General features: G+C 43.7%; 1 protein-coding gene across 3 annotated transcripts in view; it reads left to right on the top strand.

Moving 5' to 3' along the window:
* The window catches only part of GALNT18 (polypeptide N-acetylgalactosaminyltransferase 18), a 469,911-nt gene that overhangs the window by 303,097 nt on the left and 142,320 nt on the right, over window positions 1-24,494 (top strand). For all 3 annotated transcript variants that reach the window (XM_090032700.1, XM_090032701.1, XM_090032702.1), the window contains exon 4: window positions 24,021-24,204. In XM_090032700.1, the coding sequence (XP_089888826.1) occupies window positions 24,021-24,204 (184 nt within the window). The remainder of the gene's footprint in view (window positions 1-24,020; window positions 24,205-24,494) is intronic.

Raw genomic sequence — 24,494 nt, 5'->3', positions numbered from 1 at the left:
TTCAGGGGACAGCATAACTCAGTCAGGGCTATATCACTTTTGCTTTGTGAAAAACAAGCCCTCTCTGATACAGGAGCCTGACGGTCCTTCCATTTGCATCATTTTCCCCAGTGTAAATCAGAAATAACTACTAAAATCAGTGGAATTTCACGATATAACAGCTGTTAGAGGAAAATCAACCCCTGCCCACTTTCTCAGAAAATACTGCCAATAGTGCCAACTGTTTTTGGCATTTTGCAAGAAAGCAGCAGGCATTCACTATGCTGAAGTTAACATTAATAGGCTGATTAGCATACCTTAGTTTTAAAATACATCATACTCCAAATTAAGGATTTAAGCAAATCTTTCCCAGATTGCAGCAGCGTTTTAGTAACAATGCTACCTCTTAAATCATAATTGAAAAGATATGATGGATTCTAGTTTCAAATGAGTGTTTAGTGTATTTTAATATCTTGCCTGCTTTTAGAAAAACAACAGCATGATTTAATATTAAAAGAAATTACACCCGCTGTATTAGAAAAGGTTATCAATTGTACATACGCTAACACTCACTGCTGTAATCTCAGGCACAGTTCTTACAATTGAAACTGAGCCATATCTTTGGAACAGTAACAACAGTTGTAAAATTATAATTTTAAAAAGAAGTACAAGTGAACCTCTTGTAAAAACAATAATGGTGTTTAAACGTCTGCATACGCATTTTCTAATATAAGCAAATTAGACTGTTGGAATAATAAGTTCTGAGGAGAGCTACAAGTGCTGGCTTCTGTATGTCATGTTAAGATACCAGAACTGTTTTTCTGTTGTGAATCCCTTAAGATCCTGAGTTCAGAAATTTTGAGGATGTAGGTGGATAGTATCATATGAAGCAATCTTTCATTGGAATTAGCGAACACTAGATAAATAGGTTTCTCCAGCTCTCGCTTTCCCATGGCATGATTCAGTATGCTTTATTACTACAGCTGGTAATTAGAACGCTGATAATGTAGAAACTTGGAATTGTAAGGCTGGCTTTCTTTCAAAAGCTACATCTGACCAGTTCTCTAACTTTATATAAGTGATTCTTCAAAACCAATAACGTATTTTCTTTATGTAGATTCAAATCCTGGAGACCTTTGTTTTTATAGTTAACCCAAATGGCCACAGACTTAAACAGATGTTTTATTTGGGTAAGGACTACTACAGGCTTGGCCCAAATGAATAAATTTAGATATTAGTTCAAGTAAGAGAAACTGTCCACAATTATTCAGACACATTGCTTATGATAAAATTTGTAACCCAAATGGCACAACAGTTAAGTTCTGATTGTACGTTTGACTTGCCTTTTGTAGGGTTGACAGTGGGCAACGATGCTGAATTTTTCAGGTGAAACTTCTCTTTGTGCTATTTCCTTCAAAGTCTAACAGAAGCAAGAGGTATCTGCTTGCTTGCATGGTGGTGAATGAGATGACAGTGAATAGTTGCCATTTTGTCTGTCTATCTGTCTGTCTTTCTTTCTGGGTTGTCAGCACAGTTAATGTTGGTGCCATAATGCAGTGCCTGTACTCTTACTAAGACTGTAGCTGACCTGTGCAGGAGGGGATGGAAAAGTTAGCTGCCCTTTTATTCCTTGTGTGCAAGCTAGTCATCATAGGTAAATACAAGCAGTCAAAAAGCTGGAGTCTGAATCGATTCAATCTAGGCAACTTCCTCTAGGCTGCATAGGCTGAACTAATAACTAAGGCTAGGGACAGACGTTACACACAAACTGATTTAAGTGATCAGAAACTGGTGTCAACCTGTAATGGAACAGACATTCAGTGGACGTAAACTAGTTTGAAAATGGCTGAAACTGTTTTGAGAGAAACCTGGTTGAATGTAGTATCAGACTTAACCATGAACGATGTGTGCCCCCAGAGGCTGGAGAGGCACAGCGACTGCCCACAAGTGGAGGCGATGGTGACAGTGGTGGCGAATGCAGAGCTCCTGCAGACAGCCACGGTGGTGGTGGGGAAGGGTTGGTGAGCACTGACCGATGGTTGGCGACCACCTGCAGATGCTGCCAGAGGCAGTCAGCGACCACCCATTAACACCACCAGAGGTGTCAGTGGTGGGGCGGGTGGCAAACGGCAACCACCTGCAGGTGCTGCTGGCAGTGTCAGCAGAGCTGTTCTCAGGGAAGCACGTGCACCCACGTATACCTCCTACGCATCACCAATGGATTTAACTGATTTGGGTCAAACCAGTTTATGCAATGCCTGTCCTAGACCCTTTTCTGGTTTAACTTAAATCAGAGTCCCCCAGCATCTCAGATGCTTTGTAGTCCTGGGCTGTGCTCTGTGCTCTAGAGCAGGGCTGCCCCCACCCCTCTGCTCTCTAGCTGGAGCTCCGGCAGAGAGGGCAGGCACAGTAGCATCTGCCTGGCTTCGTCCTAACCCCTCCCCTCCCACCAGTCCCTGTTCAAGAAGGGATTCCCCACCCCCTCCCACAGCATGTGGTATGCTAGCTAATGCTGAGACGTATCTGTGTAAGGAGACAGGACAGTGTCTGCTTAGGGCTTTTGGAGCTAATCAACAGGTTAGCTGTTTTCTTTTCATTCCTTGGAAAAATTTGTGTAAGAAGAGCTTGAACTAATGAGAGAGGGTTTGTTTTCTTGATGGGGTGCTAAATGCTGCATAACTAAATGCTGTGTAACTCCGTGCTGGCTCACTGATTAGTTTTAAAATGCATCATACTCCAACCTTGGTAACTTGAACCAGGAGGGGATCTGGGACAGAAATTCCATGAAGTAGCTTAACCTAAATCAGTTAAGTCTAATGCTACATCCAACCACCATCTTAAACTGGTGTTGGTCATTTTGGAAGCAGTTTATGTGCACTGAACTTCTGTTCTTTTACAGTTTAAAGCAGTTTCTGATCACTTAAACTGGTTTATGTGTAACTTCTGTCCCTAGCCTCTCTGGTCCCAAGATATTTATTATATCATATGTATGGCTGGATGTTGTGTGTAAATTATGGTCCTAGTGAAGTCAGAAGAAGAGCTCCCATTGATTTCAGTGGTGCCAGGGTTTTAGCTTATGGTTTTATTGTATTTTGTGAAACAACTGCTATACCGATGAAAGGATTCTATCTGGTAGAAGCTGCATCTTCACTAGAAGAACTAATGCAGACTGTGTCTATGCGTTAATGCTGCTGTCACTTGAACTTGAAAAATACGGACAGGATTCAAACTCTTCTACAAAACAGAGGCGTGTCTTTTGAAAGACAAAGCAGTAGCATATCCATACAATACATTCACCTTCAGTTACACAGAATGTACATGGTACACTGAGATTTTAAATAATGGCTTTGGAAGTAAGGACCTGAGATGGAATAAAGAGAAAGGGCTGAGACATTTTGCATCCCATATGTAAGATTTGATTGATGAAAGGTGACATATTGAAAAGACAAGGATTTGGCAACTCTAATTTTGAAAGACATAAGGAATACACCATAGGAGAATACTTTTTTTTTCTATTGTCATTTGTCGGCAAAGTGAGATCCCAAGAGGAGGGGTTGCACTATTGTAGCCCTAGTCTTTGAAGGCATTCTCATAATGTTACTAGACATTCTGCAGTGGCTCAAGTCAAAACCTGTCTTATTCCTAAAGGAAAGTTAACTTTCAAGTTCACAATGAAGTTATCACATGTGGAGTGCTCATGAATTTGAATTACAATTGTCCCCTGAAGGTAACATTTTCAAAAGAATTGTTGTGGCTTAGGAGTCTAAATCCTATTTTAAAAAATATAAACAATCTTTAGTATTAGCTGAGGTTATTTTTTTAGATAATTTCATTCACTGCAAATTAATGTCCTGATGCTTGGATGTTACCTGTTTTCTCTAATGTGATATTCGACAGGTCTGTTCCAGATTCCACTGAAGTCAATAGGAGTCTGGCCAAGATAGCAATATAATGGACTGTCACTGAAACATATGTTTCTAGGGCTCTGTTTCCTTGCATCGCTTTCTGAAGCTAATTTCTACAATAAATGCGTATGATGTAAAATATTTTGGAACATCTCTGATAAATAAATAAAAATAGCTGCCCTAGACTATAGTACTCTGTTTTTATGAGGAACTTCATTTTTGTTTTAGGAAAATGTTACTATAACAAGTATTAGCTAACTGGTTTTAGTAGCAGGAAGTACAGGACGTCTCTACTGTGCTTTTTAGGGTATTTTTTTTCTAGATTTATATAGTCCCCTCTTGCTTTCTTCAAGCATTTAGTTCCCTTTGAATTGGGATTTTCTGTGTAATTACTCTGTACAAGTCCAAGAATAGATTAGCATTAAATACTGTCAAAAACAAATTAGATTACTGGAAACAGCTGCTTTCTAACTGGAGCTAGAATGTATTTTTCAAGTACTCCACTTTTTTCTTTAACATTTAAAGGTCATATTGCAAACCAATCCAGTAACATCAAGCAAAGGAATTACAAACTCTAAGATTTTTTTGGCAGTAGTACTTCCACAGGGTATATTCACTGAGTTAGTTTTTATTTAGATTTTTGAGGGGTTTCTTGCTCCTTACTTTAGTGCTCTTTTCTAAGGTAAGCAGAATATAAATGTAAGAAGTGGTTCTTCTGTCAGGTATATAATACAAAGGCAGTGACTTCAAATAGAATTGCAACAGAGGAATCAGAATCCAGAGCAGAGCCTAATGAATATTAGAGGCCCACTTAAACTCCCCTCCTTCTCCTCCTCCCATCCCATGCTGGCTCAAGTGGCTTCAGTATTTAAATAAGTATTAACTATTGTGAAGTTCAGCTAGACTGCTGTATATTTCCCATGTTTTCTTTCCCTTTGTCCACTACCTGTATTAGACCATACTAACCAATGTGTTTGTTGCAATGTTGCACCAGTACTATATCCAGTGATATATTCAAACCAATGATACAGTACTAGCTGGCAGTGAAAATGAGGGGTTGAGTGGTTCAGCAATCAATAATTGAGCAGGACAGTGAAGAGAGACTTGAGAGAAAGGAGGTTATAACCATAAATTTCACTCTTCTCTGATAGTGGGTTTTCTGGCAATAGGTTACCTGATATTACTCTGGAGAACTTTTGTGTTCCAATCACAAAAGACAGAAGTGACAATTCTCCCCTGATCTGGCCACAAAAAATCAGTTTATAGCAATGACCAAACAGAAGTACATGGTTGCAGACTGCTTCAAAAATGGCAAATCGGGTGAAAATCTGCATTGCATGAGGAGTCAGATGAAGAAGTCTCAAAACAGAGCACTTCTGTAACTCAAGTTTGCACTGCCTCCCAGCCTGTAGCTCTTTTCAGAATGGGAGGGGGGAAAGTGAGTGGAGGGAGTTTGCTCTGGGTTTTTTTCTGCCCCTGCTGGAGTGGGTAGGGAAGTGGGGAGCTCCAATTCACCCACCGCACCTTCCAGTGCTGGCTGGGGAACCTCTAAAATGAGGTCCCTCTGCTCCCTTTCCCCCATTCCCATTCTGAAAACAGTGCAGGGTCACAGGGAGGAGGGGCTATTGCTAGGAGAAACCAGTTGCAGGCTGCAGCCAACAACTAGATTTCCCCCCCCCCAACTGGAACCAACAGTGAACTTCTGTTTGGTTCTGGGAGGTAACTGTAACTGGAAATGCTTCCTGTAACATGTTCTGAGTTACAGTGGGGAGTTGTCTGCTCCCTATGTTCTTACCTTGTGGTTTGTATCAGAATGTGGCTCACATAACGTCTTGAATGTCTGGAGCAGTGATTCTTATCCAGGGCACAGTGGCATCCGGGGTTGCCTTGAGGTCCTTTCAAGGGTGCTGTGGGGTGCCATGCAATATTAGCACTGTTAGGTGTGCAAAACATGATTCACAAGATAAACCCAGGGATTGCAACTAGGAATCATAGGAAATTAGAATTAGAGGAGACCTCAGGTCAAGTCCAATTTCCTCCTCCAAGAAGGACCATTCCCAGTTTTATCATCCCAGCCAAAGCTTTGTCTAACCCAGTGGTTCTCGACTGTTTTTGTGTTGGGACGCATTTGTAAAGAATGATGGCCAGTCCCAACCCACAGTCCTCTGATCCCCTGGGCCATGCTGGTACACTTCACTCCCAACCTGCAGCCCCCTCCCCCCACCCCAGCCCTGCCAGAGGGGGGCCTTCAGTTGCCCCTGTCCTGCTTGGGCGAGAGCATGGCTGCTGTGGTGGCTCTGGCTCATGCAGACAGCAGCAGGGTGAGTTTGGCCCTGGCAGGAGCTGGAGGGAGGAGGAGAAGGAGAGGCCTGTGACACCCCCTCCTGCCCTGGGCTGGGGCCAGCACCCTAGTCAGTCCTACCTGTCTCCCAGTTTAGTGTCTGCCTGCCTCTCCACCCCTGCAACTATGGGCACCAGCCCTGGTGCCACTGACCCAACCATGCAGCTCCCTGCCACCCTTGAAGGACTGCCCCTCCCTCTTCCCCTGCTGGAGAGGCAGGCACCTCCCCTCCTGCCCTGCCACAACCTCGGCACCTGGCCTCCTTACCTCAGTGCCAGCAGGCATCCACCCCTTCCTCACACACCCATCCTCTCCACACCCACTAATCATGTGAGCTATCCCACCAAGTCTCTGTTATTTCAGTCACATCATAGTTTTGGGACTGTGTGAGGACTTCCAACTCTTCCTGTTTGTTTCCCAGGCTCCTTAGATATGTGTATAGATATCAGAAGTAACAAGCTGATTGCTCTACTTTCTCAGGAAGAATGAGAAGGCCTCCCTTGTTGCCACCTCCTGTTTGGGCTCCTTCCATGTCATCTGCTTCCTCACTTACTGCAGGGCTTTGGTCTGCATCCCCTGGAAAACCAAATTTAATGCCCTCCTCACTAGGTTAGTAAGCCCGTCTGCGAAAATGCCCTTCCCCCTCTTTATCAGGTGGATCCCATCTCTTCCTACCAATCCTTCCTAGAATATACAGTGTTAAAAATATTATGACCTGTTGTGCTCTCTGAGTTCTTCACCACACAAGAACTACTCTATTATTTTTCTGTAATCAAAGCAAGCGAAACCAAGAGCTGGCATTTTCTGAGGAGCGCCTCGAGCCTAAAAAGGTTGAGAACCACTGGTCTAGAAAAAACTATCCTGTTCTTTCACAAATTGCCCTACTCTTGTTTACATATTTATTAGAATGTATATTGTATTCTCAGTTGTCACTCATGAATATTGTGATGGGGAACCTTTGTCATATTAAGAAAAGATCATAAACATTTAAGACTGCCTTTTGTGTTACTGTTGCCTTGCAACATGTATTTATTACAGCTGCAGTGCTGGAGGGAACTTTTATCTGAGAGAAATTTTTCACATCTTCTTTCTACTTTACTGCCTGTCTCCAAGTGTATATTCTGGCCTCTGCTCCAAAGTAGCTGGGGGTGTCTGTCACACTGAGATCACAGGCACAGCATTTTTGCATCCTGGTTTCCATATGGGACTCCTATTGGTATTAGTGAGAATTTCACTTATGGATGAAGTATAGAATAGAGTGATCCTTCAATCTGACCTAAGGAGATGAACTCTTACAACTTCATTAACTCCTTTGGGAGTCCATGAGTCAGCTCTCTATTGCAGGCTCATAATCTATATACATATAGATTTTAATAAAGACTATATACTTCTAGACGTAATCAAAGTGTAGAACTATGACTTTTCAGGGTGGTCTTATAATTAATGCACATTAGCTCAGTGGACTCAAGTACAGGTGTCTGGTCCATTTAAAAACTTCTTTTTAGCATAGAATCACAAAATCATAGAAAAGTAGGACTGAAAGGGACCTCAAGAGGTCATCCCTTGCTCAAGTCAGGATGCTGTACAAGTGTTTGTCTAGCCCAGGGCTGTCCAGCTTCTAAGCTGCCACGGGCCATGCATCACAGGCTGCGCCAACAGGAGGGGACCACGGGCTCCTTAGGCTGCAGGGGTGGGTAGTGGGCACTCTCCTTCCACTGAAGTGTATTTGGGTGGGACAGCACTCCTCCACCAAACTTCACTGTGCACACAGGTGGGCATTCCCAACCCTACCTCATTACATGGATGGGAACAGGCACCCCACTGACTCCGTATGTGGTACAGCATCCTGCCTCCTCTGTAGCTTCTGGACTCCCCAGTGTCTGCCCCACCCAGCACTGAGGGCTGCGCTGAGCCTCCTCCATCACTGGGGATGGATCAGGCAGCAGAAGCTGGGAGAAAGAGGAGGAACTTTAAGACCCTGGCTGCTGCTGCAGCCATAGCAAGAGGCAGTGGCAGCCAGGTGAGAACCCAGGGGCTACATGTTAACCCCTTACAGGCCACAAGGTGGAAAGCCCTGGTTTAGCCTATTCCAGAAACTACACACACACCTTTGTTGCACAACTACCAGGCATCTTGCCCAAAAACACCAAGAACCCCCTAACCTGCCATAGGTAAAGCAGGGAGATGAAAGCACTGCCAACATCCTGCTACTGCAGGGACAGGAAGCAGTTGTTAAAAATACACCTGAGATTCAAGGAAGAGGACCACATACCCTGCCACAAAGGAAGGCAGACACCTCCACAATCACTGGAGATCTGACTTCCTGATCCCATATGTGCCTTTTGCTCTAACCCTAAGTGAGACCTTCTAATCAAGAATCATGGGGGATTTTTAGTCCCAGCAGGAGCATTGGCACATGCCTGTCAAACATCCCCTGCCTTGGCTATAGCCAATGCTTCTGAAGAAGGTGAAACCTCTTCTTCTCCCCCATGACACCTGTAGGAATGGGAGGAAGTAAAAATTCCTTCCTGGCTGCTTGTGGCAACCAGCAAAGCCTGGAAGGATGGGGGAAAAAACAAAAACACCCTCTCCTCTGGGGACTTCCAGAACTCCCCTTTCTGTCATAGGCTATCCCTCCTTGGCAAACCAGACACGAGTCTTGAACTCAAGATCTTGGTCTTGGGAGGCTGATAAGCTCATCATTGGGCATGGCTACAGCTTCAGTGCTGCCATTACTCCCCTTCTCAGCCCCTTAGGAAGTCATTTACTTTTTCTGTGCCTCTGTTGTACATATGCAGAAATGAGATTCATGCTTCTCTGACTCTCAGGGTCTTGTGAAGGTAAATACACTAAACAGCGAGGCACCAAATTTATAGGGTAATGGGGCCATATAAATACCAAAGATAGAAGGCCTGGAAATAGGGCAGAAATGAAAGAGTTGTCTCATTGTTGTTCACTATGAAATGTATAAAAGGAGACAGACGTTCACTACATCTAAGATGTAGGATTGCCTTTTCCCTGTATTTTACTTTCACACCAGAGGCAGAAACCGCATGTCACAAAAGGTCTGTCTGCCTACAAGATCACTAATACAACAGCCGCTGGAATTGGTCTGGTCCGAAAAACTTATAAAGGAAATTGTCTTGGATTGATGAAGTGCCACTAAATCTAGCGTCCACACCTGAGGACAGGCTAGTGATCGAGGCCAACTTGGATAAGCTTAGTAAGTGGGCGGATACAAACTTGATGACGTTCAATGCCAGTAAATGCAAGGTACTCCACCTTGGGAGGGGGGGGAACCCACGGCATGCTTATAGGCCTGAGAGTGTTATGCTCACTAGCACCACAGCTGAAAGAGACTTAGGGGGTCATGATTGACCACAAGATGAACATGAACCACCAGTACAATGTTGCAGCTGGTAAAGCAAACACAACTCTAGCTTGCATCTATAAATGTTTCTCAAGTAAATCTCAGGATGTCATCCTCCCGCTGTACTTGGCCTTGGTGAGGCTGCAGCTGGAGTACTGCATCCAATTCTGGGCTCCACAGTTCAAGAAGGGTGTCAAGAGGCTTGAGAGAGTCCAGAGGAGAGCCATGCACATGATCAGAGGGCAAGAGAATAGGCCTTACAAAGAGAGGCTGAGAGCCATGAGACTCTTCAGCCTGGAGAAGCGTAGGCTTGGGGGGTGGGGGTGGGGGGTGGAACTGGTGGCTGCCTATAAATACATAAGGGGTATGCATCAGGATCTGGGGGAATGCCTTGAACACCCCAAGGGATGACAAGATCCAATGGTCACAAACTCTTCCAAGACTGTTTTAGGCTGGACATAAGGAAAAATTTCTTTACTGTCCGAGCCCCCAAGGCCTGGAATAGACTCCCTCCAGAAGTGGTGCAGGCACCTACTCTGGACTCATTCAAGAAACGTTTGGATTTTTATCTTGCTGGGATCCTTTAACACTAGCTGACTTCCTGCCCCTGGGGCAGGGTGATGGACTTGATGATCTTCAAGGTCCCTTCCAGGCCTAACGTCTGTGAAATCTGTGAAATAAATATTAGTCTATATGCTGCTACTACTTTGAAATGGGGTTATCTATGAGTACTTGAGTCTTCTGGTGTCAGAATTACAGGTACTCTTATAATAGCCCTTTGTTTCTGCTTCTTTGTTGAGAGTTGGGAACAGGCTTCCAGGAAGTAAAAGACTATTCAAACCACTGTCTAAATGGCCAACTTCATAGCACCTGCAGGAGTGCCCGGGGAGACTACACCAAAGAAGCCCTGGTAAACAGTTTGAAAGGGAAAGATCTGTGCTTCCTGTACCTTGACTCAAACTGTGTGCGTTTTCCAGGAGGGAGGAGGCATTGTTTGTTTTCTTTCATTTGGGGAACAAGTATTGCTTTCAGGGGGCCAGATCCTCAGATGGTATAAAATAAGTATTCACTTCATTTACTTCAGTAGAGATGTGCTGGTTTACACCATCTGAATCACTGTTACCAGGAAGGTTCATTACATCATGTTGTTTTGTGTGTAGTAGCATGGACTTCTAAGGCTAGATTCTGTGGTTCATTGTAGCCTGTTAGTGATGCAAGTTAGCTCTAGTAATGTCCGAAAAGGACTGTGTTGCTGTTTAGTTTTGGATGCCTTTGTGGATCTTAATTCTTTGCATGATTTTAGTAATTCCCCATAGGTGGCTTATCTATTATCAGATACCAGGTTATTAAATATGTGTTCACAACAGGCCAGCTTTATCCATCTGTGTGGCATTTCCCTCTGCTATGAAAAAACATTTTTAATATACACATTCATTGTAAATTACATGCCTATCCCATTTTATCAGTATTTTCCATTTGGAATTATCTGCTTCTGGTACAGCGATGAGAGGTGATCACTTAAGCAGAAAGAAAAAGACAAGAGGTCAGAGGAAAAGTAAAGAATAAAAGAATACCAGACACTGGGCTTTCGCTGAGCTGTATGTCAAATAGATGACATAAGCCAAGAAACAAGTACATTAGATAAACAGCTTGCCTTGTATGCTAAGTTAATGTGATTAATTCAGCTTATAAGTCAAACTCTGCACATTGACTGCGAGGGAAGGAAGTTTCTGAAGTAGCAAAAGGTAAAAACTGGAGGCTTTATTTACCGGAAGTGGCCTGGATACTTTTGCATGTCCTGTTTCCTTGGAAATGACTATGGAATTGCTATTGTTAATGTAGCCATTCTTTCTCAACACAGACTCCAAAGATTGTGTACTACAAATAGTTAGATGATGTCAGGGCTGCTCTACACATTTGAGTAAAGGTGTGATGTGATCTAGTGCGTGATCCATACAATTGTACCTCCTGACAGGCACATGCGGCACGGCAGGAGGCACAATTGTGTGGTTTGTGCATTAAATCGCCTTGTGCCTTATTGCTAGTGTACACCATGTGCTCCCATGGCCAGGAGCCCCATCAACTGACACAGGGTCCCAGCCACAGGGGCATCCCAAGGGTTTTCACAGCTGAGAATCTGCAGTTGCTGCTACTTCCTGGCCATGGAGGTCTTCATGCATCCCTGTGGCTGGGAAATGGCAACAACTCTGGTTTCCCAGCCCCAGGGCTGAGAGATTACAGCAGCTGTGGTCTCCCAGCTAAAGGGGTGCATGGTCCCCTCTGAAGCTGGGAGCCCTGTCAGCTGGGAATTCCCAAACTCAGGTTGTGCATGGGCCTTCCAGCTGAGAGCTCCCAGGGGTCCCTGGGCACATGTTCAATTAATGGCATGATAGGAAGCAGCTACAAAGCTATTGCCCATTTTTGTGAAGTAATTTTGTAGCTTATTCCTCTTCTTATCACACCATTAATTGATTGAATGTGTGGCTGGGTGACCAGTTAAGACGGGTGGGCAATTATTTTGGGCGGAGGGCTGCTTACCCAGTTTTGGCAGGCTGTTGAAGGCCGCATGGGTAGCCCCACCCCTTGACAGGTGCCCCTCCCCCTGGTCACCATCCTGAGACCAGTGTTCCAGGGCCAGCGCTGGTGGGGCCCCAAGCGCGGCACAGGCCGGCAAAGGTCTGTGGAGCTGGGCAGCCTGCATCAGCAGGGAGTGGGGAGCTGGCCCGGCTCCACAGAGCCCCTGCTGGCTGGGACCCTGCGCTCCTGCCACCCTGCTCTGGGCCCCACTGGCACTGGCCCTGGGACACAGGTGCGGGCCCCATGCTCCTGCTGGCTCCCCGCCCACTCACTCCCAGTGCTCCCCAGCCCCGTGGTACAGGCGGGGGGCAACGCTCAGCCCCAACCCCCTGCTCTCCAGCAGGGAAGCTGGTGCTGAGTGTGGGGAAAAGTGGCCCCTTGCCTGCCCCATGGCCAGTGCTCCCTTCTGCAGGCGCTTGCAGGCTGCGCAGGGCTGTCTGGAGCAAGCACAGGCAGCCTCATGCAGGCTGCAGGTGGCTGCAGTGTGGGCCGCTGGCCATGGGGCAGTCAAGCAGCCACTTTTCCCCGCGCTCAGCACCAGATTGTAACCCTCTCCACTACCAGCCTGGCAGTGGGACCAGGTTACAAGGTGGTGCTGAGCACAGGGTGGGGGAGAAAACAGCCCCTCCCCACTCCATGCCCGGTTCTCTGCAGTGCAGCTGCTTGCAGCCGGCCTGGGGTTGACTGTGCTTGTTCCGGACAGTCCCGTGTGGGCTGTGAGCTCCTGTAGCACAGGGCACTGGGCATGGGGTGGGCAAGGGGCCGCTTTTCTCTGTGCAAGGAAGGAGCTCAGGGAAAAGCTGAGTGTGGGGGGGAAGCGGCCCCTCCCATGCCCAGTGCCCCATGCTGCAGGCGCTCACAGCCCATGTGGGGCTGTCCAGAGCAGGCACAGGCAGCCCCACTTGTGCTGCAAGCAGCTGCAACACGGGACACCAGGCGTGGGCGGGGAGGGGTCACTTCCTCCCCCACATTCCTTCCCTGCCCAGGGTCCCCCCCCTTCACACTTATCTGCGCTTCCTGCACCATGGCAGCCACATGCTCCCAGCCCAGAAACACCAGCTGGGGCTTGGGGCTGGAGGGCTGTTGTGGGAGCCCGCTGGGCTTCCCCTGGGTCCTACTGCCCTTGGTTCTTGTCATTTTTGACAGGAACCAAGGGCAGAGAAACAATACTTTTCTACATTTTTTTTAGGGGCCCCACAGGCCAGATAGACTGGCCTTGCGAGCTGGATACAGCCTGCGGACCATACTTTGCCTGCCCCTGAGTTAAGACATTATTAACTGGTTAATTGCTCCTTCAGTGTAATGTGTAGATGGGGCCTCAATGGAAGTTTTGTCTGACTAGGGACTGCAGGATTTGGCCCATTAAAATCAGTTGGTACAACGTTTGCCATCAATCAGTACTAAAGCTAGTGGGATGGTACTGAGGGGGAGAGAGTATGGATGCACTGCTCTTGGAACTGAGGCTATAAGCCGACATCATCCTTGAAGGAGGATCAGTTGTGCTCGTACAGCTAATGCACTTCATTGGGTGACAGATGTTGTCCTTTGTCTTGCAGGGTCTGATCCCTGCCACTCCTGGGGCATGCTGGATTGCCCCTGAAGCCCTGGGATCACCTGCTCTGAGCTGCCCACACTCTCCCACCTTAAAGGGGACTGAAAAAAAGCAGTGTAAAACTATTGTCCAGGCAACAATATTTGGCTTTTGTGGCTTGACACAGGGCATGGACATCTGTTTGCTTGGGCTTTGTGCAGCCATAAAAAGTCTTGTAAGGCAAAAGGGCAGCATCTACCTTTTCTCTCTTGCTATGTTTATTCAGATTGTAAACTCTTTGGAGTAAGGATTGTCATTTTACTATGTATATGAATGTACATATTCTAGATAAGTAAGAACATCAGTTGGATGCTCTAGTAGTTCTATAGGTACTGCTATAATATACCATATTTTCTTTACACCCCTAGAATATAGTCTATACCATACGTTTGAAAAGCAGGTTGAAGGAAGAAAAGGGTCTTTTTGTAGTAAGTGAGTAACACCAGCTAGGAATTTTGCTTCTGGCTTCCCCAGTAAGCAACAAAACCTGTTTTTGCTGTATTTCTTGCATGGTATGCACAGTACATTTTCCAGCAGTTGTTTTTGGGGAAACAGTGCATGTTGTATGTGAGAAAATACAGTAAGTAATAATAATGCATATGACACAGGGCATGGTTTTCCTGGCTGTATATAATGCGTTTAGTCTGCTTATTATGGCACAGAGAGTAATACAGTTTTTAAAAATGTGGTTTAAGTATTGGAAAAATAACTTCTGTTGCATGTGCATTAGATGGAATTCACCTGTGTGCCAAGTGCTTGGATTTTAGTGGAATTTAAATAATGCCTAGACCCTTGGCATAAATGTCAACCTTTTAGAGCACTGGGGTTTGTGAAGACAGTGATGGGACATAATATGCATATTCTGTCGCAGTCACTGTGAAGACATGTGATTTTATCCCTTTTATAGAACAATGCAATCCTGAGTAAAGATATCATATAAGATCATTTGTTTAGCTTCTAGCAAACCATAACTGCTAACTTAGTAGGATTTTTTGAAAAAAATAGTGAATGTGTATGTTTGGGCAAAGCAGGTATGTCTGATTTTACAGATGTAATTGTTTCAAGAGAAGTGGGGATGTATTTAAGCACTCAAAATGGGAGTACATTATATTCAAGTTATTGAAAATGAAACTTGTTTGGCTGTCCTTTAAGTAATTTCTCTATAAATGTGATGCAGTGATTTATTATTTACAACAACACTACTTGTATCAATAACACTTTAAAGTCCAGGGGCCAGATCCACGGTTGCTGTTGATCATCATAGCTCCACTGAAGACGGACAGAGCCTTGTCCATTCAGAGCCTTGTCCATTTACACCAGCTAAGAATTCGGTCAGTTTTCTTTCAAGCATATCTTGCTATCACATATACAACCCATTATTATCTCTGTGAATTACCAAATGAATTCAAGTTCAGTCACTAGAGACTCCAACTGAGGGAGAGGAGTTACATTGTCATGGGCAGTTTCACCCAATTTGTGTGTGGTTGGTTGGAAGTGCAGCGTATCATGTGCTGATATTTTTTCCCTTCAGGGATCTAATCTGGAAAGACTATATTACACAAGTGATTGGATTTATAGTAAGAAGGATATGCTTCCCTGCTGCCTCCCAGGGCTCTTAGGTAGATGTGGAGAAGAGGGAGAGTTTAAAAAGGCCACTTGAGTTTTTGTAGCCCTTGCAAGGTGCCCCCTTATCTGGGGCAGAGGATGAGGCAGAGAAGGAGAGAAGGCAGGGTCATGGCTTTCAACTACCTATTCAGCTTCCTGAAAATAAAGGTAGCTGCAAAGGTTAAGCAGTTTGCATCTTTCTAGTAGGTGGTGCATGACCAGAGGTTTTCTCAAGCCACAAATACTCTAGGCTTACCTTTAATGAGGAATCCTCACTGTGAAGGGGACTTCACTGTTAAAATATTGAAATCCCAGCTAATCTCTAATGCGACTGATTGCAGGGTGGCATAGGCCACCAGTCCATTCATTCCATGCCTCCAACCTATCCAGTCTCTTTATGCAGCATACATGAGGTAGGTTCTGCGATTGGGGAAGTAACATTTCATGAGCTGATTCTCAGGCTCTACCTTGCAGTGTTGAAATGGGTTGGATTTCCTGCAAAAAAGATCCTCCTATCTTAGTTTGAACAAATATGTAAATAGCAGAGTAAAATACAAAATTGCTCTGCGTACATTTCACCAGTGTTATCATAACATACATCATGTGCCTCTCTTCCTTTAACTGTGCAGAACTTAGTTAGAATGTTTGTAATTTCCAAACGCAGCATCCTTCATCCCACATGTGCATTGTTAGCTCCCTCCATCCGTACTCATCCATTTTAGACAAATTGAGTTTTTATTTTCCATGTTCCTGGAAGAAAGACAAATGCGTCTATCTTTATAAATCTATTTGTTTCCATAATTAGAAGCAAAATCAGCTGTGTATTGAAGGTGACATATTAGCTTGTTCCTATCCTTCTCCCTATGGCAGCACAAGGCAGTGAAGTACAATAATTAATGAAAAAGGGTGTTTTGGATTTATTATTCATTTAATTTGCATTGCATAAAAAAGAACATAGGTTGAAAAATTTGCTGCTGAAGACCATTGCTACCACTTTGACACATAATCCTTCACAGAGGGAAAGTCCCCTGTTCCAGTCCCACTGATTTTATTGCTCTGAAATGTCAAAGGCTCAGATCTTTCTTGCAAAAAATTTGCGTTGTGAAAGTGAGAACTGCATGAAAATTCTGATACTGAGCATCCTGCTAAGGAGTTTCTGTGTAGTTTCTAAATACTAATATCAACAGTTTTGATCATTAGAATGACCCAGCCTGCTATGCCTTTTGGCTCAGTTGAGATGCCAGCAAGAGAGTCTTTTTGTTTTTGGAAAGAGACATGAATCCATCCCTCAGGTTTAGCAAGGTTTCCAGGCAAAGGCTCAAGGTAATGCTACATCTAGATTTCTCCCTGGGTGCAAATTTTGTATGCCATGGAAAGATTTTGCATATAACAATGGCAAGAAGAGGCCTGAGGGCTGGGTGGTGTCCTGTTTTTTTGCAGATACATCTCTATATATGCAGATGCTTTGGCACCATGTGGTCAGGTGTTCCCTTGAGCATCACTGGTCGGCAAAACATTCAGCTGTGCAGGATTAGGACTTGGACTGGGATCACTACTAGTGCATAACATACCAAGAATGTATATTTACTTGTATGTGTCACATGACTTGAATCACCCTCTGTGCACCTTTCCCTGCTCACCCATCCCATTCACGTCCTGCAGTAAGCATGAAGCAGAGCGCAAGGGCCAGGTACAGAGATTACACTTTTACCGATATACGTGATTGGCAACCAGTCTATACCTGTAAAAGAACAGAAATTTGATGCACACAGACCATTTTAAAAATGGTGGAACCCAGTCTGAGATTTTCACCCCTGCCCACAAAAGGGCAAATGTGTGTTCTGTTCATTGCAAATCTAAACTTTGCCACTTACAAAAAACCATGTAACTTAGATTGAGTCTGCCGTGGGCTTTTTAAATGTCTGTACCTAGTCAAGATGTCCCATTCGGGGAGCAACAGTAACAGAGTGCTGTGAAGTTGCCTTGAGGCCTCTCTGAACCACTTCTAGTATATAAGCAAGGATCTTGAATGCAATGCTTTTGTTCTGCTCGCTATCCACTTCTATCACAAACCTTGCCACAGAAAGTGCTTTGGGTTTTACCTAAAGCATTTAAGATAAATTGATGTGAGAGAAAAGTATACACTAGAAGTAAGTAAAAGTAACATCAAAGACAATCTATTAGCTAAAAAGAATGGAGACTGGGCAAACAACGACAGTGTTGAAGGTATTGATTTTAAAGTCCTTAACTCAGAGTGTGCTTTTCCCATTATGTGTTTCACTCAGAAACGCTACAGTAATGCTATAAATTTGGCTTCTCCATGACTGTTACAGGAACTATAACTTCCTTTTATTTTTCAAAGGTAGATACAGACGTTAACACTGAAATTGAAGCTTTGAGTTGTACGTTCTTATATTGGATCACCATGGTATTATATCCCAGCAATGAGAAATTTATCTCAAATTATTTCAGTAATTCAGGGCACTTTATCAATAACTTAAATACTTTTTGTTGATATCTTGGTGATTTAGTTTGACAGCTATGAATTTTCTATAGAGGGTAGCAGTGAGAATATGGTCTTGTTTTACACAAGCGTAACAGAAAACCTAAATAAAATTTTCCTACTTTTCAGCTAAACATGAAGATTTCTGATTGATTTCATCTAATTTTGAATACATTGGTCTTATCTATACTACATACATAATGGACTGTATTCCTAATTCAATGATAGGCAGTCACTGGTTTTTATAAGAAAGACATGATTGATCTAATATAGAAATTCTGAGGAAAATAATTACCAGGAAAATCGGTAAGACCTCTGCATATCCCAGCTGCAGTCTTAATTATTAGTAGGGACAACTACAATTCAGGCTCTGGCATAGGGAAAAGTGGGCTCCCTGCAGGCTCTCCAGAGCTAACTTAAGGTGTTTTTTGAGGTGGGCTTTCTCATGCCTCTGGCTCGGAGGGCCTGCCATGGGGCTGATTACCATTGAACAGTAACACACAGCCTGTTCTTCAGCTGTTTTAAGGAATAAAGCTCACCACTTATTAAACAACAACTTTTAAGTAAAGCTTACCATGGAGAAGTCTTAATGAAACCATAATAAATAATCATTATTAAACAACAGCTTTTATTGAGTGCTAACTTTTATGGAATGCTGACCCTCAGGCACAGTCCACTGCTGCAACATTTATGTTAACGATAGGAAATGTCAGCAGCAGCTCTATGTTTCAGGTGATACAGACTGTCTTTGTGGAGTGAACACCTGGCTGTAGATAGAGGTGGCATGCTTAGCATCCACCAATTCATGGAGATCACGAGGCACAGTTTTGCCAAAGTGTATAGCTCTGGAAACTGCTCCTGAATGGAGTCCCAGAATACATTTACATTCACAGGCAGCTGGTACTCTTTGACCCTGTTTACATAATCAGGATGCTCCTGCCCATGCTGTTTCCTCCACCAAGAACTGGACTTGAGCAGCTGAGCATCAACAGCTCAGCAGAGCCACCTGGTTTGGGTAAAAAATTTGCACTGCCCAAAGGAACATGGCAGGTGATTGCCTGAACCTTGGAAGATTGGAGGGATCTTATCTGTAATATTGGTGTGGCTTGGCAGCTACTGCCTGAAACAACTCCCTTCTGTGCTGTTCTTCTCATTAACACTTGGAAAGTTTGTGTGATGATACCATGGCTTCAACCCAGCTTTGTTGCAAGCCTGTTGATGGAAGGCTGCCAGCCCTCAAACCCGGTGAGGATCTCCATGACTTTTGTGGCATTATCTGCCACAAAAGCCACCTGATCTTTAATGTGTTCTTTCTCCAGGAGATCCTTTAGCTGGCACACACACTTTGCGTTCAGTGTGATGTCCAGCTCTTCAGCCACAAACTGCCAGTAGTACTGAATGTGTTCAGCATGGTATTAGATGGCCTTGAACCATTAATTCCAGTGCATAAGCACCAGCTGTGGTGGCAGCAGAACAGTAACTTGGTTCCTTGCACTGATTAGTGATGGACTCCCTGTACCAGAGCTTACAGCCAGGACAGTCCTTGAAGGCCTTTTTCAGGCAGGGCACCAGGCTATCCACATCATGGAACTGCATGTGCCAGATGTCACTCACCAGTGACAGGATGTGTGCTTTGCAGATGACTTGTACAGAGATGGGCATCATTCCCTGGAGCACGTTGGTGAAAGCCTTGCGGATGTACCTGGCATTGTCAGAAATGAAGGCTGAAATCTTGCTGAAGTCTTAAGCTGTAGGTGAAAATATCTTTCATGATTGTCTGTGCAACAGTTGAAAAACTGACAGCCTCGAGGTGGACTGGCTCTGTCTGAAAAACAGGTCACCACCTGTCCAGCTCCCGCCTACAAATAAAATATGCAGCATATAGTTGTCCTAATTGTCAGTGGCTTCATCATCCACAATGGAAATGGAATCAAACTTTGCCTATGCAGCTTTTGTGGCCTGCACATGTGAAGCTATTTGGAAGATATTTTTCCCAAAGCCTGTTAGTTCTTGGAATACTTCCTCCATCTGGCATGTTGTTCTGTGAATACTGTCTCAGGATTGGGTGGTGAAGCTTCGGCAGTGAGAAGTTTGCAGCTGTGAGTGACTTGACCAGAGCAAATATAGTCTCTCTCCTTGCCATTCAGCTTCCACTGGTCTTTTTGAACATCGAAGACATGGTGGTTTGTTGCTTGCTCTTTCCTTCAGCCTCTGATGCAGCATATCTCTTCTGGTGTACTTTTGACTCTAAATGGCGATCAATACTATTTTTTCTCACCAGATCCAGAAGCATATTACACAAGGAGCAGAAGAGCTTGCTATCATCTGTATGAAGAATGCCTGCAGGAACTGCTTCATTTGATCCACGGCAGGAATTTTCTTTGCTACCTGGGGTGTATTTACACTGTTCTTGCTCATCTTTTCAACTTGTACCATACAAAATGCTGAAATCGTAGAATCAGAAAAGTAGGGTTGGAAGCGACCTCATGAGGTCATCTAGTCCAACTCCCTGCAAAAAGCAGGACCAGCCCCAACTATATCATCTGAGCCAAGGCTTTGCTTAGCTGATTGGATGTGAAGCGGGGAGGGTCCCTCCATGCTGGGTGCCTGCTCTCACAGCCAGTTATGGGGGAAGGGCTTCCCCCGACCCAGTGCAGGGTCTCTTGAGCCCTGCTTTGCTCTGCTCTTACTCTAAATGGTAAAAAACCCCTGCCCTAGTGCTTGCAGGTATACGCATGGTGGGTGCCTGCCCCCACAGCTGGGCATGGGGTTCTTACCTGCTCCACTCTGGGAAGGGCTTTTGAATTCCCTGCCAAAGCAGGGAACCAAACAACCTGATTGGCTGAGCCCCAGCAGGGGCTAGGCTTGTACTAGACTGCCCCTGGAAACACATGGGGCTTTCACGGTGTTTCCAGGGATCTGTTGCCTTTCTTATCCATGCTTCTGGTAACTTTTCTTTAAACTTTTTTTCAGGCCATTCCTGGCCAAATCACAGCTTGGGGGCATTGGGGGAATGCTAAATGTCAGGCTTTCCCCTGAAATCCCCCGAAGCCCAAATTACAGTGGTCCCTAATTATTGGTGTACTAGAGAAAGGTTTAAACTGATTTTCTAGTCAAATATGATGAGATCACTTCCCCTCTCAGTTAATCACAGTTTGCAATGATTAAATGCACAGTTCTTGAATGATGTTGGAACGAACTCTGCTGAGGATGTGCATGAGAGGTATTTGGAGGCAATACTTTCCCAAGCAGGAAAAGACATAATCCCCCTGACCATTTTCCATAGTCCTGCAGGTCAGGGTCACTGAGTTTGGAATACCTTCAGCAAAGTAACTCTGTTGCTGCATCCTATCACACAGTGTATGCAGATCATAGGAAAGTAGAGCTGAAAGGGTCCTCATGAGGTCATCTAGTTCAATCCCCTGCTCAAGGTAGGATTGTCTCTGACTAAACCCCTGAGTGCTAACTGGCATTGTGCACCTCATGCTAAATATATTGCTTTTTTGCCATTGTATCCTAATACTCTTAAATCAGTCATTCTTACGAGAACTTACTCTTTGCTCCAAAGGGATCCAGCTGTTGATCTATTTGACCAATTTCAGACTTGCATATGGTTTCATATAATACACAGAGAGTTTGCTATTGATTCAGAGTTGTATGCCCAGTGTGTGAAAAATGCCAAGTTGCTGCTACCTTAGTGATAGAAACCCTGACTTCTGCTGAGCTTTACTTTTTAGGGGTGTGTTTTCACTTGCTTTGACAGGCAAATTAAGAGTGACAAATTAGCATTAGATTGTCAAATGGGTTTAGTGATGAAGAAGTAATGTTAATTTTTCTGAAGGGAATCCAGACAGACATTCTGTGACCAAATCCAAATAATAAATTAATGAAATAGAGATACTGCAAAAAAATTGAAAGCTAAAATTAATAAGATGAGGAAAAGCTATCATTTCATCTTCATGAAAATATTGAGTCAAGAATAAGACACATTCAGGAACTCTTTGTTATTAATACTGTTATTATTTTGGGTTCTTTAATATCTGTCAGCGAATGGGTCTTTGGACAATAACAGATCTTACTGAAGTTGATCAGCATGCTGGACACCTTTCCTGCAAGCTGCACAAGGAAAAAACTAAATGTCCCTTTCTTGAATGGTGGTCCAGCATGGAAAGGCTGAGCAAATCTGGTGTAGGAGTTGTGTTTTCCTGGGGCAAATTGAAAAAGCATGGACTAGTGCATTAATTTGTGGAGCTCTCGTATGTCTTTGTGTATCAGCAGCAGAAAAAAGCAGGATGGAATGGACTGAGAAGCAGCAGATAGCCCTGTGAAGGAACAGTTACAGATTCCTTGGCTGTAGGCAGGCATCACATTTGACCTATTGTCCAGATCAAAAGAGGAGCCATTTGACCCATGACCTGGATCAAAACAGGAGTAGCACAGTTATTTACGTGCATTCTTCCAAACTGCATTTCTGTCTTTTTGCCAGTAGGTGGCCAGTGAGAACAGACAGCTGTATGATCCTGGGGCAAAAGGCTTCCTCCAGGGACAAATGGGCCATCTGTTCATAGCCTTTGTAGCACGGAAATGGCTGGGAAGCAGGTTTGGTTTTCTGAATAAGAAATATGTCTTCTATCATTTTTTCCCTACTGTGTTCAAGGGAAAAAATAGGCTGTCCTTTTTTACTAAATATATAAGGCTGTAACAAAGAAATGCCTGATCGTATAATTAGTTTTTTCCTTTTGACAGAAACAGAACTTCAAGTTCCCAAATACTGGCTGACACCTGGCCAACGAGGCAATGTTAAGCATAGACCCCTTGACTATCCCATCTCAGTTCAGAGTCCCATTGTCCTAGGCAGTACACAAATATGTAGAAGGCAACTTCTGCCTCTAGAAACTGAACACTTAAGAGACCAGAAGTAAAAGAAGTATCTATTGTTCCCATTCTAGAGAGGAGAGCTGGGGCATGGAGATATTAAGTGCTTGGTCCTAGGTTTTACAGGAGGGCTGTGACAGACACGGGATTTGAACCTGAATTTCACGATTTCCAGTTCAGGAGAAAAATTATGGATATTTGTGTTTCAGTTGTTGGGACCCTGATAGCCAGAAGGAATTATAAGTTCTGCCAAATATAAAACAACAATAATAAATTAGTGAATCTTAATTGAACATTTTTGTTCTCCATATTGGGTTTTATTGCAGTGACCTTTGGGCCAGAGCTATAGTAATTGTATAGTAAACCCATTAATATTTTTATTAGGAAATGATTATTTTCTACTGTCACTGCTCTCTGCCTAGCTGTGCTGAGAGAAAGGCAGCAATTGAAGAATCTTTTCAGCAGAGAGCAGTGTGTTTGCCAAGAGCAGATAAAGCAAGACATAGGGGAAGTATAAATCTGTTCTTTAGTCTCTCTTCTTTTTTTTCTGCATGAAACACAAGTAAAGAAAGTTTATGGGAAATAGTTGGGTTTTTTATGGGAAATTGTTGTGTTTTTCAAGCGTCAAATTTACATACTATAACTGGTACCTTATTCAGGACTGCAGTAAAAATATTCACATATGCACCTAATTGATTAATATAGCCCTTTCCATGGTATTTTATGTGCTAACACTATATTTTATGTCATGTTAATTAATGTTGGATGATGGGGTTTTGGTGGTTGTAATGTACAAATAAATTATTGTCTGCTCTGAGTTTCCTGTATATATTTTATGTTCTTGTTTCTACTTCTGTCTTCGGTCCCCTTTGTTAGGTCTTGACTACACAGGACATTTTTACCAATTTATAGCTGCATAGTTAAGCTGAGATAGTCATGACAGTGCAACTCCTTAGCATTCTTATTCTGGTGGAAGCGTAATCTTTTTAATTTAGCTTGAGTCCCTTCCAAAGCCAGTTTATCTAAACCAGAAAAAGTCTCTCTTGTTCTGCACCTGTAGCCGTTTAAAATGACACCTTTCTTAGTAAGGGTTTAACTTACCATGTTGACAATTTCTTTGACTGTAAGCTCTTTGGGCCAGGGTTTGTCTCCTGCTATATTCATGCACAATGTGCTATATGCGTAGCACAGCAGGGCCCCAATTTGGACTGGGATTCCTAAGTTACACCTATATAAATAACAGACAATAATGATATGCCCATTCCTTTGTGTAGAGGAACTCAAGGAGAAGCTGAAGGAGTATGTTGATGAGGTGAACACAAGAAAGCCTGGTTTCATCAAGGTGGTCCGACATAGCAAGCAAGAAGGCCTGATCCGGTCTCGAGTTAGTGGATGGAGAGTGGCTACTGCACCAGTAGTTGCTCTCTTCGATGCCCATGTGGAATTTAATGTGGGATGGTATGTGTCTTGCTTCTTCTGCTGTTCTTCTGATAGGGTAACTTGTTACTATTTCTTGATATATCATTCATAAATTACTGCATGGAATTAATCCAGGATCTATGAGGGCAAGTTGTATACAGATCCTTTAATGTCAATTTAAATACAGAGATAATTATGAAAAAATAATTTTCATAAAAATGTAAGTCACATTAGGAAGACTCTCATTTCTAGAACTGGGTTATTATCTGTCACAGTATGTTTTTCAAATAAATGCATAGAACTACATTAGACAAGTACAAGCTTGTAAG

The sequence above is a fragment of the Crocodylus siamensis genome, chromosome 2 (genome assembly GCF_052110815.1).
Source record: "Crocodylus siamensis isolate JL-2025a chromosome 2, ASM5211081v1, whole genome shotgun sequence".
Lineage (NCBI taxonomy): Eukaryota > Metazoa > Chordata > Crocodylia > Crocodylidae > Crocodylus > Crocodylus siamensis.
The sequence above is the reverse complement of the archived record's forward strand: the minus strand, read 5'-3'. Positions and strand labels throughout refer to the sequence as shown.